Source organism: Macrobrachium rosenbergii, chromosome 27 (assembly GCF_040412425.1).
Source record: "Macrobrachium rosenbergii isolate ZJJX-2024 chromosome 27, ASM4041242v1, whole genome shotgun sequence".
NCBI classification, from domain to species: domain Eukaryota; kingdom Metazoa; phylum Arthropoda; class Malacostraca; order Decapoda; family Palaemonidae; genus Macrobrachium; species Macrobrachium rosenbergii.
The window spans coordinates 29701814-29717840 of record NC_089767.1 but is presented as its reverse complement, the minus strand read 5'-3'; the positions used below and the strand labels follow the sequence as shown (position 1 = coordinate 29717840).

Sequence of the window (16027 nt, the reverse complement as noted above, 5' to 3'; positions counted from 1 at the left end):
GCTGCCAAGGATCGTGCGGGCACGAATCCTTAAGATTGCTTCTCTTCCCGATTCCTCCTCCCCGCGTCGGGAATGGAAATCTCGGATTCTCGCCTTGAAGAGAAGCTTCAAAGAAGGGGACGCTTCACGTCCCTTTTCTCGTGACGCTCCGCTCTTCTCCGGAGGATTTTGGCGCCATCCCACCGCAGAAGAGGACCAGGGCGTCATCAGACGATGACGCTTTTGAGCGCTCCGCTCGCTCCAGAAAGAAGGCTGTTGCTTCCTGTGAGAAGCAGAAGGCGCCCTCGCCCCTCTTCTTCTCATAGGATCAGTCCTTCTCCTGAAGTAGAATCTTCTCCTACTCGTAAGCTGCTCCTTGGCATGCAGGAGCAATTGGCTTCTTTAATGGCCCAGAAGGAGACCGATGCGTGTCGTCGTCGGAAGGATTCCCGGCTGCCGATCAAGAGGTCTAAACCTTCCCCTTCTCCTTCTCCTCGTTCGTCGTCGTCTCATGCTTCCGCGCCCGCTAGAAGTCCTGTTGCTCAGCGTTTACTGGTCTTGGCAGGGATCGCAATTTCCGCTTTCTGATACGCTTCACGCTGCCAGGCTTGCGCCCCTCGCTACGACGACCCTCTTGTTTCTCGTCATGGCGCTTCTCTTGCTGCCAAGCGTGGCGCTTCTCATGCTGCTAAGCGTGGCGCTTCTCATGCTGCTAAGCGTGGCGCTTCTCATGCTGCTCGGCAGGGCGCCTCCCTTGCTGCTCGACATGAAGCCTCCTTGCTGCTCGTCATGACGCCTCCCTGGCTGCTCGTCAGGGACGCCTCCCTTGCAGTTCGTCAAGACGCCTCCCTTGCTGCTCGGCACGACGCCTTTCTTGCTGCGAGGCATGACGCCTCCTCGCTGCTCGCACTCACCAGGACTCTCGTCGGATCGGTCGTCAAGAAGCTCGTCGGGATTCTCGTCAGGAAGGGGGGAACTCCGCTCGTCGAGACTCTCATTTTGATTCTTCTGCTCGTGACTTTCGTGACTCCTCTCGGACTTCTTCCAAGCAGAAGTCCTTTGCATGTTGGTCTGCAAGGACTTCGTCCTTCCGGTTCTTCTCCTGCCCCTTCCGTTGCTCCTGTGGAAGAAGGAGAGCTTTCTTGCGCTTCCGGATCCTGCAGTTGAGGATCAGACATCTTCTTCTTCAGCTTCTGCAGACTACCAAGTCTTAACTAGGCTGCTGAAAGACTTGTTTGGGGACAAGTTTCAACCCTCTGCTCCTCGCCCTCCCCTCGCAGCTTACCTCGTCTGTCACAAAAGTCTTCTGGTTTTGTGAAGATGGCTACGTCTCTCTCTGAAGAGGGCCTTTAGCAAGGTTCAAGAGTGGATGGACTCCAGGAAGGCTCAGTGCAAGACTTCTTTCGCCCTACCTCCATCAAGATTGAGTGGAAAAGCAGGAATTTGGTACGAGACAGGAGAGGAGGTTGGTTGAGAGTTCCTTCCCTCTTCCCAAGGGGATTTTGCCAGCCTTGTGGGCGCTCCCAGAAGGTCTCTCCTTTCTTCAGCTAAGGTGTCCTGGTCTTTATCTGAGATTGATCACCATCTGAAAGGCCTTTTCAGGTCCTTAGAAGTTTTTAACTTTTTGGACTGGTGCCTGGGAGTCTTGGATTTGCAGGCTCGTAGCCCTGACTCCATTAGCCTGGGAGACTTGTTTAGTGTCCTATCCTGTATGGACAAGGCGGTTGGGATGGCTCAAGAACTGGCTGCCCATTTCTGTGCGGGCCTTTTAAAGAAGAGAGCCATTTACTGCAACTTCACGGCGAAGTCGGTCTCTCCTACTCAGAAGGCAGAATTGTTGTTCGCTCCGCTTTCTAGCCATCTTTTCCCCAACCCTTAGTCAAGGATATGGCCTCCACATTGCAAGAGAAGGCTACTCAGGACCTCCTGGCCCAGTCTTCTAGACGTCCTGCAGCCCTTCGACTTCTTCCCTTGGACAGCCTTCCAAGATTCAGAAGCCCTTTCGTGGGAAGACCTTCCTCTAGATCGTCCTTCGAGGCAGAGGTCCCTCAAGAGGTAGAGCCCTTCTAAGACCAGGGGCAAGAAATGACTCCTTAAACCTTCAGACACCGGTAGGAGCCAGGCTCCTTTCTTTGCAAAAGCCTGGAGAGAGAGGGACGGACAGCTGGTCCCTCCAAGTCATCGAAAAGGGATACAAGATCCCATTCCTCGTATTGCCTCCATTGACTACGATTCCCATAGATCTGTCGCCATCCTATCATCAGGAGAAACAACAAATTCTCTTCAACCTGCTCGATCAAATGCTCGAGAAGAGAGCTGTGGAGCAAGTCTCGGATTTACAATCCCCGGCTTTACAACAGGCTGTTTCTGGTTCGAAGCAGTCAGGGGTTGAGACCAGTTCTGGGCGTCAGCAAGTTGAACCATTTCGTTCTGAAGGAAAAGTTCGTAATGGAGACGTCCCAGTCGGTCATGGGAGCCCTAAGACCAGGCGACTGGATGGTTTCTCTCGATCTCCAGGACGCCTATTTTCACGTCCCTATACATCCTCTATCGAGGAAATACCTGAGATTTGTCCTGCGGGGACAGGTATTCCAGTTCAGGGCCCTTTGCTTCGGGCTCAGCACAGCTCCTATGGTTTTCACGATCTTGATGAGGAATGTTGCAAGATGGCTTCGCCTTGGAGGAATAAGAATCTCCCTTTATTTGGACGATTGGCTCATTCGAGCCTCGTCAATGACAAGGTGTCTGGAGGATCTTCACACTTTTGACCTTGACGAAGTCCCTGGGACTTCTGGTGAATTTCGAAAAGTCCCATCTGACCCGACTCAGTCCATCGTTTATCTGGGGATTCAGATGGATTCAGTGGCTTTTCGAGCATTTCCGTCTCAAGAAAGACAACTTCAGTGTTTAGAAAAGTTTCAGCCTTCCTGAGGAAAGAAACATGCTCGGTGAGGGAATGGATGAGTCTGCTGGGGACCATTTCATCACTGGAGAAGTTTGTTTCCCTGGGGAGACTGCACCTCAGACCGCTTCAATTCTTCCTTGCAGAGAACTGGCACGACAAGGAGAATCTGGAAGCTTCTCTGAGTATCTCGCCAAAGGTAAAGAATCACCTTCGGTGGTGGCTCGATCCTTCGAAGTTGGCAGAAGGCCTTTCTCTTCAACTTCAGAACCCGACCTAGTGTTGTTTTCCGGACGCGTCCATTTTGGGGTGGGAGCAACACTGGGGAGGAAGAAGTGTCGGGCACCTGGAGAGGGGAACAGGTGTCCTGGCACATAAACCTCAAAGAATTGGGGGCGATTCAGTTGGCCCTTCTTTTCTTCGAGGAGCGAGTCTCGAACCGAGTTGTCCAGATCAACTCGGACAACACCACGGCCCTTTCATACCTCAAGAAACAGGGGAACTCACTCTCGGTCCCTGTTCGCCTTAGCAAAAGGACATTCTTCTGTGGGCACAGGCCCGAAATATTACGATCCTCACGAGGTTTGTTGCAGGCGTAGAGAACGTCCATGCGGATCTTCTAAGTCGGCAGCGACAACTGCTCCCGACCGAATGGATCCTACACCAAGAGGTGTGTCAAGGACTGTGGAAGCTTTGGGACGTCCCTTGGTAGATCTCTTCGCAACCTCCAAGACGAAGAGACTTCCTCTTTACTGCTCCCCTGTTCTCGACCCAGGAGCTCTCTCAGTGGACGCTCTTCTTTGGGATTGGTCGGGGATGGACGTGTATGCCTTTCCTCCGCACAAAATCATCGGAGAAGTCATCAGAAAGTTTGCGTCGTCGGAAGGGACGAGGATGACGTTGATCGCCCCCATTTTGGCCTTCGAGGGAATGGTTCACAGAGGTCATGTCCTTCCTAGTAGACTTTCCGAGATCTCTGCCCATGAGAGTCGATCTACTCAGACAACCCCACTTCGAGAGGTACCACAAAAACCTCCCGCTCTGTGTCTGACTGCATTCAGACTATCGAGAAGCTGGCCAGAGCGAGAGGTTTTTCTAGACCAGTGGCTAAAGCTATTGCCAGGCGAGAAGACTCTCTTCCAGCAATTTGTACCAATCGAAGTGGACCGTATTTAGGAGATGGTGTAGAAAGAAGGGCATTTCTCCACCACGACCTCTGTGAGCCAGATAGCAGACTTCCTCTTATTTCTGAGGAGTGATGTGAAACTTGCAGTCTCGACTATAAAGGGGTATAGAAGCATGCTATCATCTGTTTTTAGGCATAGAGACTTGGATCTGTCTAACAACAGAGACCTTCACGATCTCTTCAGATCCTTTGAAACCTCGAAGGTGCCTCGGCCAAGGACTCCTTCTTGGAATTTGGATGTTGTGCTTGGTTCCTCATGTCCAGTTCGTTTGAGCCTCTTCGTTCTCGTCATTGAGAACATTACTAGGAAGACTATTTTTCTAACCGCTCTAGCAACGGCAAAGAGGGTTAGTGAACTGCAAGCCTTTAGTAGGCATATAGGCTTTAAAGGGCATAACGCGGTTTGTTCCTTAAGCCCTTCCTTTTTAGCGAAAAATGAAAGCCCGTCTAACCCTTGGCCCAAGAGTTTTGAAATCAAGGGTATGGCTGAAATCCTTATTCAAGAGCCAGAGAGAGTCCTTTGCCCTGTTAGGGCTCTCAAAGTCTACTTAGACAAGGCGAGAAGGAAAGTCGAGGTCCCTCAGATAGTTTATGGTGTTCCGTAAAGAGACCGGACTTACCTATGTCAAAGAATGCTCTGGCTTTCTTTCTGAGAGATACGATTAAAGAAGCCCATTCATCCTGTCAAGACTCTGATTTGAAACTTCTGAAAGTCAATGCTCACGAGGTGCGGGCGGTTGCGACTTCAGTGGTTTTTTCAGAAAAATATGTCACTCAGCAACATTCTGGGTGCCACATTTTGGCGGAGCAACTCTGTGTTCGCTTCACACTACCTGAGAGATGTGAAGACGACATATGAGAACTGCTTCGCTAGGACCATACGTTTCGCAGATACTTTCCTGGGGGCAGGGGATGACACTCATCCTATCCTATAGAAAATGGTTGGATAGTGTTTTTATGGTTGTTGGGTCGACTGCCTGTGGCGGACTTCCCAATCGTTAGCTTTAGTTGCGTTATCCTAACTTAGTTAGGCTTGGTCAGGTGGTTGGTTTTGCTTCGTTTGCCCTCATTGTATGGTCAATATGGTCTTGTCACACTGTGGTCACGTCCCCGTTGACAGATCATCTAGAACTCACCAGCTATACAGGTCACACCCTTGCTGGAGACTCTAGTTAAGCAGAAGCGGACTTGGGTGACAGTAATCACGAAGTCAGCTATGCTAACAGGTAAGGAACCAAAATATCTTTCACCTACTTGTAGTGTGTTTTTCCAAATCCTATTCTGTCTGTACCCACCTCCAATGGTGGTATTCAGCTATATATATATCTGACAGGTAAGTTTCATGAACAAAATGATATTTTAATGATAAAATAAAGTTTGTTCATACTTACCTGGCAGATATATATATTCATAGTGCCCGCCCACCTCCCCTCAGGAGACAGTGGCACTAGAAAATCTGAATAGAAAATGGGAATGGTTCCTGATACCGCCTCCCAGCGGCGGGAATGGGTACTAACCACCTGATCTCCCACTGCGTGTGTCGTAAGTTTTGAAATTCTGTCGGACTAACAGAGAATACAGCTATATATATATCTGCCAGGTAAGTATGAACAAACTTTATTTTATCATTAAAATATCATGTCTTTCTGTTCTTGTATTTATACACTTCTGTTTACGAGGGTCACTCAAAAGTTCTTAGCTTTGTCCAGAGAGGAGCAGGAAATAAAATTTTCATGAAACTGCATACTACAATAACTTGTGACTATACATTAACTTCATTGTTTGCCTATATTGTTGTGAAGTTGAGGTCCTCTGTAATTCACTATGTGCAAGCAAAATCTAAAATGGACAAAAAATAAGACTGGGTCATGATTAAAAATGCTGACATCACACTAGAAGCTGACCAGAGTTGGAACTTCCAAGAAATCTTTGATTCATTTCAAAAAATTATCCAGACAGTATCTAAGATTAGCAGCCTACAATAAGACCTGGGTTTACCACTTTGCACCTGAATCAAAGATCCAAGACAACTAATGTTCAAAACAAGGTTCTCAACCTTCAACCTTCCAAAAAATTAAAGAGGGTGCCATCTATCAGACCAGTCATGAGAAGAATTAAAAATAAAGCTGTGACAGTTAACAAAAACACTCAAGCTAAAAGTGTGAGAAGCTGCAAGCAGGTGTGCCGTTGCTAAAAGGCAATACTCCAGTGGCTGAAGCAACCAACTGTTCCTTTTAACTGTTAACTTTGGCTCTTTATTCACCTGACCTGACATCATCTCATTTCAATTTGTTTCCTGAACTCATGTCAGGTCAGAATGGTTAGCATTTTGGGGGCAATAATGGAGCCATCTATGCTGTGGAGAAATATTTTGAGGCCATTAAAATAACCATCAATCTGACACGACAGCAATTTTCTACACGGGTAGATCAAGAGTACTGAAGCGATGGGAACTAAGATGAAAAATAATTGAACTGTCTTACTCTAGCGACACTTTCTGAGGCCGACAACTTTTTTGACTGAATCTCAAAGCTAATCACATGAAATGTGTTATTTTTGCATATTTGTAAACTACCTCCATGTATTTCACCCCAAAAACTTTGGTTCTCATGTGGATGCTTTCTTCCCGTTTTGTCTGTCTGCACCTTTCCTTTTTCGTCTTTGACTGCCAGTATACATTTCATCATTTTTATTAATTTCCATTTGGGCACACCAAAGGATTCAGAGTTGAAAATAATTTTTGTGTGACTTACAGAGTACCAAAAATATTTTTTACCAACTCACCCACCTACCACCAGATAACTACCCTGTACCAAGTTTCAAAGACTGATTCTAAAGTGCCACTAAAGAATACTTCTACATGAAAGGTTATGGTTTGTAACCCTGTAAGAAAAAATATGAACAAACTCAACTTTACTGACATAACCTATGAAATTTAACTGCAAGAGTTGACATATTTTATAAATAAAAAAAAATGTGTAATACTATACTGAAACAAAGTAACCGTCAAACCTTGTCTTCTGAAAAATAATTGAATGTTTCTTTGGTTCTCAAGAGGCTTCCAAAAACTTTAATGGCAAAAGCAACAATGCTGGAATTTTCTGGCACATTGACAATGCTGGGGTCGAAGGCTCTATTGATGAAATCGACAAGTCCTGTGCTCTGTGCCCAAGCCAGTCCTGCAAATGACCAAAGATACACCTTCATCAACTTTAATTATTTCTACTTACTGCACAACCTAACAGTAACAAAGACACTACATAAAAACACAAGAGAATTTTTGTCCTTAATGCTTAATATATCAATATATGTCAATAATCATTCTTTAGAATTTATAGAGCCTGTTAATAGAAAATATCCTTTAGACAGAAAACAGCATATACTGCAAGTATCTACTTTTTTCAATACATTATCCTTCACATTACAGTACATAAATATTTACATATATACTAATTTTAGGTGCTGTTTACACTATCTATTGCCTTCTATTGGATCATTAAATTTTTTTATTTCATTAGCAAATTTAAGTTTTCTTAAATCAAAATTTATCTTATTGATACAAATCCATCAGCTTACTAATGCCTTTCCTGCAGTCAGTGGCTCCTTCGGACATAAACCAAAAATAGAAGAACCTTACCAGGCCAGCCCTCCTGTCACATGGTCTAAGAACATGAAGTGTCTAGCTGGATGGGGAAGTCCTTAAACTGTAAACTGATGGGTTTGTATAAAATAAGTTTTGTTTTTACAAAATTTCATTTAACACAACGCCACAGCTTACAAATGCGTGAGTAGCTACATTAAAGTATTTTTGGAGATCACGTAGATATCACTTCACTCTGATCCTCACAAGTTTTTCTTTTATATACATTTGACTGTCAGGACTCTGGAATTACAGACTTGACTGACTACAGGAATCCTGAACTGTATTCTCCTATGAATTACTAGTCCAAAGGAGAGGAGTTTACATTTAGCCTAAGTACAGTCAGATGTTATCTCAATTCAAAGCCAATTTCCTCCAGCTTCTGTCACCCATCTTTGAAATTTCAGCCACTGGAGGTGTTTTTGTCAGGCAATTTGTTGGTGACAGTGGAATTTGTTGTTGAGAACAAGTGCAGTTTAGCACAGTATTCTTAAACGAGAACTGACAGTGGAATTAGAAAATTAGTTTATGCCTGTGAAACTTAAAGGGTTCAAATATTGATTCATGACAGTGGAGTTTGGCATTCTGTCTTAGTAAACAGAGGAGTTTGGGGTTTTGTGTGTTAGTTTGTAACAGCAAGAGTCTGACGTGTCTTTACAGGAGATTACTGAGTTTGAACTTCGATTCATGTTGTGACACTTCTGATTAAGGAAGTTTGTTACTGTGTGATACTTGAGAAAGTGTCAAGTTGCAAACTAGTAGGAGAAGCTACTATTACTTCTGTAAACATATAGTAAAAGGCTGCTGTCAATTGTAAATGAACCCTAGTACAGTATAACCATTGTAAACAAATATTATTGTAAAATATCCTTATTATATAAGTATTAGCATAAATACTGTACTAGCTGTATGATTGTGTGAGGTAGTATGTGAATGTATATATTATTAATAAAGCTAGGTTGAGTGAGAGCATGGTCTGTCCCAACGATGAGCAGGACTTTTTCTGTTAGGCATGCAAACCCTATGGTAGGTGTCGCTGACTTGGGATCCGATCCCCTGATCATCCAAGGTGCGGTTCGTGGAACCACACTCTAGGTCGGGGACTCTGGGGTGGGAGCAACGTCTGCACGCTGCACATCCACAGTCTCCAGGTAGGTCTCGTCTTGGTCTGGGGAATGTGAATGTTTACTGTAGCAGCATGGGTCCGTTGGAGCCCAGGGGTAAGAACCTTTGAGGGCAAGAGTCGAGCAGACCCTGTGTGTGCGGATCGACCAGGGCATGAGCATGTGCCACAGACAATGTTGCTACCATGATGGGAATGAGCCTCCAGTTCGGAACCTTGGAGCTTTTGTACATAAGAAGGTTCTTTACCAGGCACGCGAGATGTCTGGTATCAGTGCCCTGGGTGTCAGACATGTCATGGCTCTTCCCAGGTTGTGCTGCCTGTGTGTCTTGGATGTCTGAGGACCTCAGGGATGTGGGTCCCCTGTACTGGGACAGGGGGAAGGTGCATTCTGCACCTCAGGTGTTCAGAGAGAGTTGAGACGCAGATCCCCCGTCCTAGGACAGGGGAGAGTTGTATTCTGCGCCTCGGATGTCCAGAGATACCTGAGACGTGGGTTCCCGTCCTGGGATGGAGGGCGCTGGTATCAGTACCCTGGGTGTAAGCTGTGTCACAGCTGCTTCCCAGGGCAGTTGCTTTCACGTCTCAGATGCCCGAGAGCCCCTGAGACATGGGTCCCCCATCCTGGAACAGGGGAAAACGCGCATTCCGCACCTTGGGTGCCCAGAGAGACCCAAGACACGGATACCCTGTCCTGGAACAAGGCCAAGGCACCTTCCGTGTCTTGGGTGTCCAGAGAAACCCGAGAAGCGGGTCCCACATCCTGGGACGGGGAAGAATCGTATTCTGCACCTCGGATGTCCGGGGACACCCGAGACATGGGTACCCTTGTCGAGACATGGAGAGATCTTCATGCTTCTTCTGTAGAAGACATGCTGTGAGTGGGCCAACAAGCCTTCTCATGGTCTAGAGCCGCCGCCCTTCTCTTCTTCGGGTCTGTCTGCCTAAGGGGACCCTCAGAAGGAGAAGGGGTCTTCTCATGGTCTAGAGTGGCCAGCTTCTTCTTTGGAAGAAGAAGGGGGGGAGATGAGAGCAGATGGAGAAGAAGATACTGACAATGATGAGGGGGAACAGGGTCTCTTCCTCGACGTCCTCTCACATTTATATCTCTTCATTAACTCAGCCAGAAGAGGATCCTCAGCATCAGGAGATATCGGAGGGAGCGTTGATGTTAATGGGACAAGTTGCATTGACAGGAGGCTGTTGGAGGCCTTAAGGTGTGCAATCAAGCCCTGGACCAGTGGTTCCCCTGGAAGACCTAGCCTTCCTGATCTCACCCAGATCTGAAAAAGATGAAATGTCAGAGGCTGTCTCTTTGAGCGAATGGAGGAAGCCCTCAAGAGATTGAGACAGGTCCCCACTCCTCCATACAAGACCCCTCATTCCTGAAAGAGACAAGGAGCTACCTGACATCTTCGGAGAATACCCCTCCGAGGACGGTGAGAAGCCTTGGAATTCTCTTTCCAGGGAACCTCATCCATTGCTCCGGGGACCAATTACAACACTTGGAGCAAGTATCAGTGATTGAACACACGCATTTGATGCATTTGGTGCAAACGGTGTGCGGGTCTACTTTGGAGGGTGAAAGAAAGCAATTGCAATGTCGCTCTCCACACCCAGGCAAGGTTTAGACAATTCTTGAGTTTGCATGATGCCCATGAATAACAACAATATATCAAATATACTCAAGCACAACAAAAAGGAAGAAAAACACCAAGATGAAGTGCAGGTAGAAAAAGCTGGCAAACATTTGGGCAGAGGAAGGAGATAACACATCCACTCTGTGCGAAGGCTATAAGGTAAGTGGACATGCAACTCAGCAAAGGGAGGTGGTGAGGGTACCCCTCACCTTTCCCACAGGTAGTTCAACTACTGAACAACCTTGTTGTGTAGAATAGCCTGCTCCAGCTTGTGCTGAAGGCAATTCCTATGTAAAGACTGATGGTTTGTATTCGTGTAGGAACAACTTGGTTTTTTTACACTTTTCTGATGAAATTTCCAATGATTTTTGTTTCTTCTACCCACTGCCTAATAATTATGGGTAGAACCACACTGGGAAACTGGAGTTTTTAGATGCTTCTGGGCCTATTCTCTCTGGCAAATGGTCTGGTCAGTAATGTCAATGAATCCACTGTCCAGTTGAAGTCTGCTGTCAATAACTACCTAGACTCTAAAAACAAATGTCTTATATACTGTGCCTCCTAGGAGTCTTGTATAAGTGGCATAAATTTAGCATATGACAGCACAGAAAGATAACCGTAAAACTATAGAACAACTGCGCACGGCTTAATACCTTGAAAATTTAGTTTTCCTACATTTTTAGTGTTGCTGATGACGGTGGTGGTGGTGGTGTTTAGTATTAGTCAATTATTACTAACCTCACATCTCTATCAGGGACCAATTGACAACAGGTGGTTTTGGGTAGGGTAAAAACAGGAGAGAGAGAATGGGCATGTTATTACTATGATGGCCACCCTGGAATGGTTTCCTACATAAGTAAGGCATATGGGAGCCATATGTTCAAGAGAGGTTGGCTAAGGAAACCTATTATAAAAGGAACTATACTAAGTTAACCTACCCTAACATAACCTAACCTAGTAGGCCATGTTACTTAGCCAGGGGGGAGAGCCCTGGTAGAGGAAACTCCACTTTTTACCAATAGTTCCCCTATAAAACTGCGCATGCATGATAGCATTCCAGGATGGCCAGCATACAATAACATATCAGTTCTGAGGTTAATTACAGTCAAAAGCCATAAAATAACAGTAACTTCTTGATAAGCAATACTCAATTTTCAAGGTAATAAGCCATGAGGAGTTATAATATAGTTCTACCAATCTGCCTTACATAGCCAAAGACATATAAAAGGTAACAGTGCAGAATAGGCTATCAGGGCACAACACCCTAGGTTAAAATAAGGCTGGGTTAGGATGCAACCCTGCTGAAACAACCTAACCCTAGCCTATACCTTTGTTTTGCTTTTAGACAAAGCTGGCACAGGACATTCTCACTGATCGAAAAGCAGAAGGAGCACGTAAGCTAATTCTTTTGTACCCTGCCACCATCAAGCGAGTTTTTCTTAGGCTGGTAATTCTAAGTACTAGCTCTGTGCCTGTTTTTACCTTGGAAACTGGTTTTTTCTACACTTTTAGGACTTCTGATAATGGTGGCAAGTTTGTTTGTTGTCGGCCAACTGTTATTTGCCCCCCTAACTCTACTCAACAGTAATGGGGGACTGTGGGAATTCAGGGTTTTGGGTGGGGAGAACACAAAAATGGCAAAGGCATGTTTACATTGAGGAGGTGCCCTCTGGAGAGGAAAAACAAGAGGGAGCCATTCGCCAACAGGAGGGAGTTAAATGCATTTTGCCATGTTTAGTACTGGGATCAGGGGAATGGAATGTTCCTTCGCTGTGTTTAGTACTGGCAAGGGTGGGCACCCATACGTTAACAAGTTATTGCACTTGCCAGAAGGGATATGGGTAAAATTTTACAAGTTGCCAATAAGACTCCAGCCAGCCACAGAAAAACCATTTTGAGTTTTTCATGCAAAAATGACTATGAAATAATAGGGCACTAAAGAACCTTAAAATACCAATATAACTTCACCAACGGTGTTGACTGGTTACTTTTGCCGTATTAGCTATGGAGGGGAGGTATTCTTACCTTATAAGTCGTAAATTTTCTAATTTTTTATTTGTCATTTACGAATAGTGTTTATGGGGTTCAAATTAATGAGAATGAAGAGCTCTTTTCAAAAATGTAAGTTACAATTTCAAAAACTATAAAATAATACCGGGATATGAGCCATTCCAAACAGACATACCAATGCTCTGTCGTGTGAGGAGCGGAAACCCTTTGTTGGATAGATCAGGGGTTAATTACAGGTTAACTGCATTTGTACAACAAAAATTGAAGATAAATCCATATATAATTAGCAACGAAAAAACTGTAGAAAAAGTCAAGTTAGAAGGAAATCGCCGCCGCGGAGCTACTATTTAGATCTACCCTTAGGCTATATTTGGATTTATATAATCATGTAAGGATTTAGGCAGTTCATCAATTCTTAACTTAGGCATATTTAACCTACATAGGCTATCAAAGCAGCCCAAAAATTCAGTAACTGATTAGGTTAGGCTATCTTTAGCATAACTAATGCCCTTGAGGGCAGGAACCAAAACCAATATACTACAGATAATGATAAAAGTTATCTGGCAAGGGTAGCATGAAACTGCATCGCCTAGGCCAAACAAGGCCATAGGCCCACCTCAACTTGTAATTATCTCTGAGTAATCAACAAACCGTGTCACTAACATACCATTTTCATTTTTCCTTAGGTAATCCTCGATGTAGGTATGCAGCTTTTGTAACGTTGTGTCATCCTCAATCATAACATATGATTCCGACTTATCGTGACTTATGTACGCAGTCAGTTTATGAAGGACCATTTGTACCTTCACAACCAACTGACAGTCGCCTTGGTTCATTTTTCTTTTCTATTTGATAATACATCCACGGTAAAAACAGCCTTCGATAACTGACATTCATAAGATACAATACAATCACAACGATTGCGTTTACTGTTGGCGCTGATATCCCGTTAGGGATGGGGTGCATGGGTGATATGTAAACAATGCCAAAACATTGTACCATTCCCTTCAAGGATATAGAACACTTTGCTCGCTTAAGAAGTGCCGCCTCGATAGCAAAACTTTAGTTGGAATTACTTTAATTTCCCTTGTTTCTAATTTGCTTTCTGATCTCTAGTTATTATAATAAGTCTACATGCATATTCGCTGCGTTGTAATGCTCAAGATATCTAAGGGCGGAATATTCGTAATAGAAAGAAATTAAAAGTTATGTCTTGAAAACTGGATTGGGGATGCTTGCATTTTCGCATTTCATTCTCCAAAATGGTATACTGTTTACAATATAAAACTTATCTTAGATTGTCTTTACTTGGTAATAATAATTTCCTTTGTGATCTTTTTTACTGTAGCTTGGAAAAGTGCAGTAGACACACAAATGCATTCCATTATTTACAGTGGTTAAACATTGTAAATTGGCGTCGCAACAACTAGGGTCGTTGACCAGAAGTATGTCTTTAGTTACACTCCTTTCCAATGAAACCAACGTTACTGACACTCACTTATTAGGAAATTCCCTCATTCAGTTGTAATGCGTTCCTACGTAGTCGCAGACTACTCTCATCTCAATTTTTTTTCTGTGAAAATGATGACTGCCACGCCTTAATTTCTTCTTGACTCTTACATTACTGTCATTCTCAACCTTTTTTTCTCTTTGGCATATTAAATACTGTAAATGTTAACCTTCGGATAACTGGTCCCCGTGGGACGCTAGCCCAAGTAAAATAATCTTTAACTGTTTTCTACTTGCGATCGCAGTTATCACACGGTCAAAGCAACAGGTATATGCTAAGAAACTCATTCCCGTATCCATTTCCCTGCAATATGGCTACGCTAGATCTAGAAGTTTTCCTGACTTAATGCTGGAGCAAAGATGACGTAAAAGTTCTTTTTGACATTGGGTAGCTATCCCTGCACCTGCATCTCTCAGAGACTTCCATGTGTCCAAGGCCAAGGGTGTGTTTCCTGCTCACCACTTATTTGCCCTCAAAGTGGGCATCCTCAACGTGACCCTCAGCGACCCTAAAATGCTTTAACAAATTTTTCACTAAACTTCACCTTCATCTTTGGTGTGCATGCACAGGAGGCCATCCCACTGCGCCACAAAACAAACAAGATAACACGACCATTGAAAATATTGCCCCATTAGTGACAAATATAGCCCCTAATTTGGCATTATAGTGTTTATCACATGTGAAAAACATTGTAGGTTTTTTGGATTTTTTGGTTGGTTACTGCTAACAGCCTTAAAAATGACGATTATCTCTTTAAAGTCGTCATTGAAACTAGTGGTAGAGCAACAATTTTGTTAAATCTGAACTTTTTTTTTTGTGACAACTGCCGTATATTAAGATTAGTTTTCAGCACCTCACATAAAGCTCTGTTGAATATCCTAGGGACAGTTCGAATTACTACATCAGGCAGTCATTCTGCTATTCGAATACCATACCTTAAGATTAAATAATTTTTTCTGCATCTTCTCCCCCTTCTATGTGGAGTTAATGTTTCTGACAAAAAAGTTAAGTATACCTTAGTTTAACCAGACCACTGAGCTGATTAACAGCTCTCCTAGGGCTGGCCCGAAGGATTAGACTTATTTTACGTGGCTAAGAACCGATTGGTTACTTAGCAACGGGACCTACAGCTTATTGTGGAATCCGAACCACATTATACCGAGAGATGAATTTCTATCACCAGAAATAAATTCCTCTAATTCTTCATTGGCCGGCTGGAGAGTCGAACGCGGGCCCAGCAGAGTGCTATCCAAGTACGAAATCGACCCGTCCAACGAGGAACTATGTAGTTTATCATTATACATCAAAAGTGAATTAAGTGATAAAGTATGTTGCGTGTTTCCAAGAGATCATCTTCGATGCAAAATAGCAAAGCTTACCTTCTCTGGAGTAATAATACCTTTAAGAAACGTGTAATTCTAAACGTAACATACCTTGACCGGACCACTTAATCCTCATTGGAGGATTATTTAACTAGAATATTTGCTGCGTGATTTCCTGTGGAGCCAAAAAATCTTACAAGGCATCATAGTCAGAAAAACGATGGACGTCATGGGTAAGCATGAGATCTGCAAAACAGAAATAAGAGTTTATTTTAGTTGGCCCTGTATTTTTTCTTCCTGAACATACTTAAACAGGTTCCACATCAAGTGGAGTTTAATTGAAGAAATTTTTGCCACGAACATAGGTCTAGATTTGGATGTTGCTAATTCACAGTTGCAGTCTCAGGAACTCATTTATTCTTTTGAAAAGAAAAGGTATGGTGCAAGCAACCCGCTTAGAACTGTGCGTTATTCTAAACTCTAAGTTTGCAATGAAAATTATTTTATTACTTATAGTGGAAGATATCATATCCTTTTATATATAAATATATATATATATATTATATATATATATATATATATATATATATATAAATAGAAATATATATATATATATATATATATATATATATATATATAAATATAAATATATATATATATATATATATATATATATATATATATATATACATGTGTGTGTGTGTATACGTATGTA

At 43.5% G+C, this 16027-nt stretch overlaps 1 protein-coding gene across 1 annotated transcript in view; it reads right to left on the bottom strand.

The window, feature by feature from the left end:
* LOC136853516 (BRCA1-associated ATM activator 1) overlaps positions 1-13484 on the bottom strand; it is a 65912-nt gene extending 52428 nt beyond the window's left edge. Inside the window, exons 1-2 of the mRNA XM_067129181.1 lie at positions 13148-13484; positions 7080-7246 (exon numbers count right to left, since the gene is read on the bottom strand). Of these exons, the coding sequence (XP_066985282.1) occupies positions 7080-7246; positions 13148-13316 (336 nt within the window). The 5' untranslated portion in view covers positions 13317-13484. The remainder of the gene's footprint in view (positions 1-7079; positions 7247-13147) is intronic.
* Positions 13485-16027: the final 2543 nt, after the last annotated feature.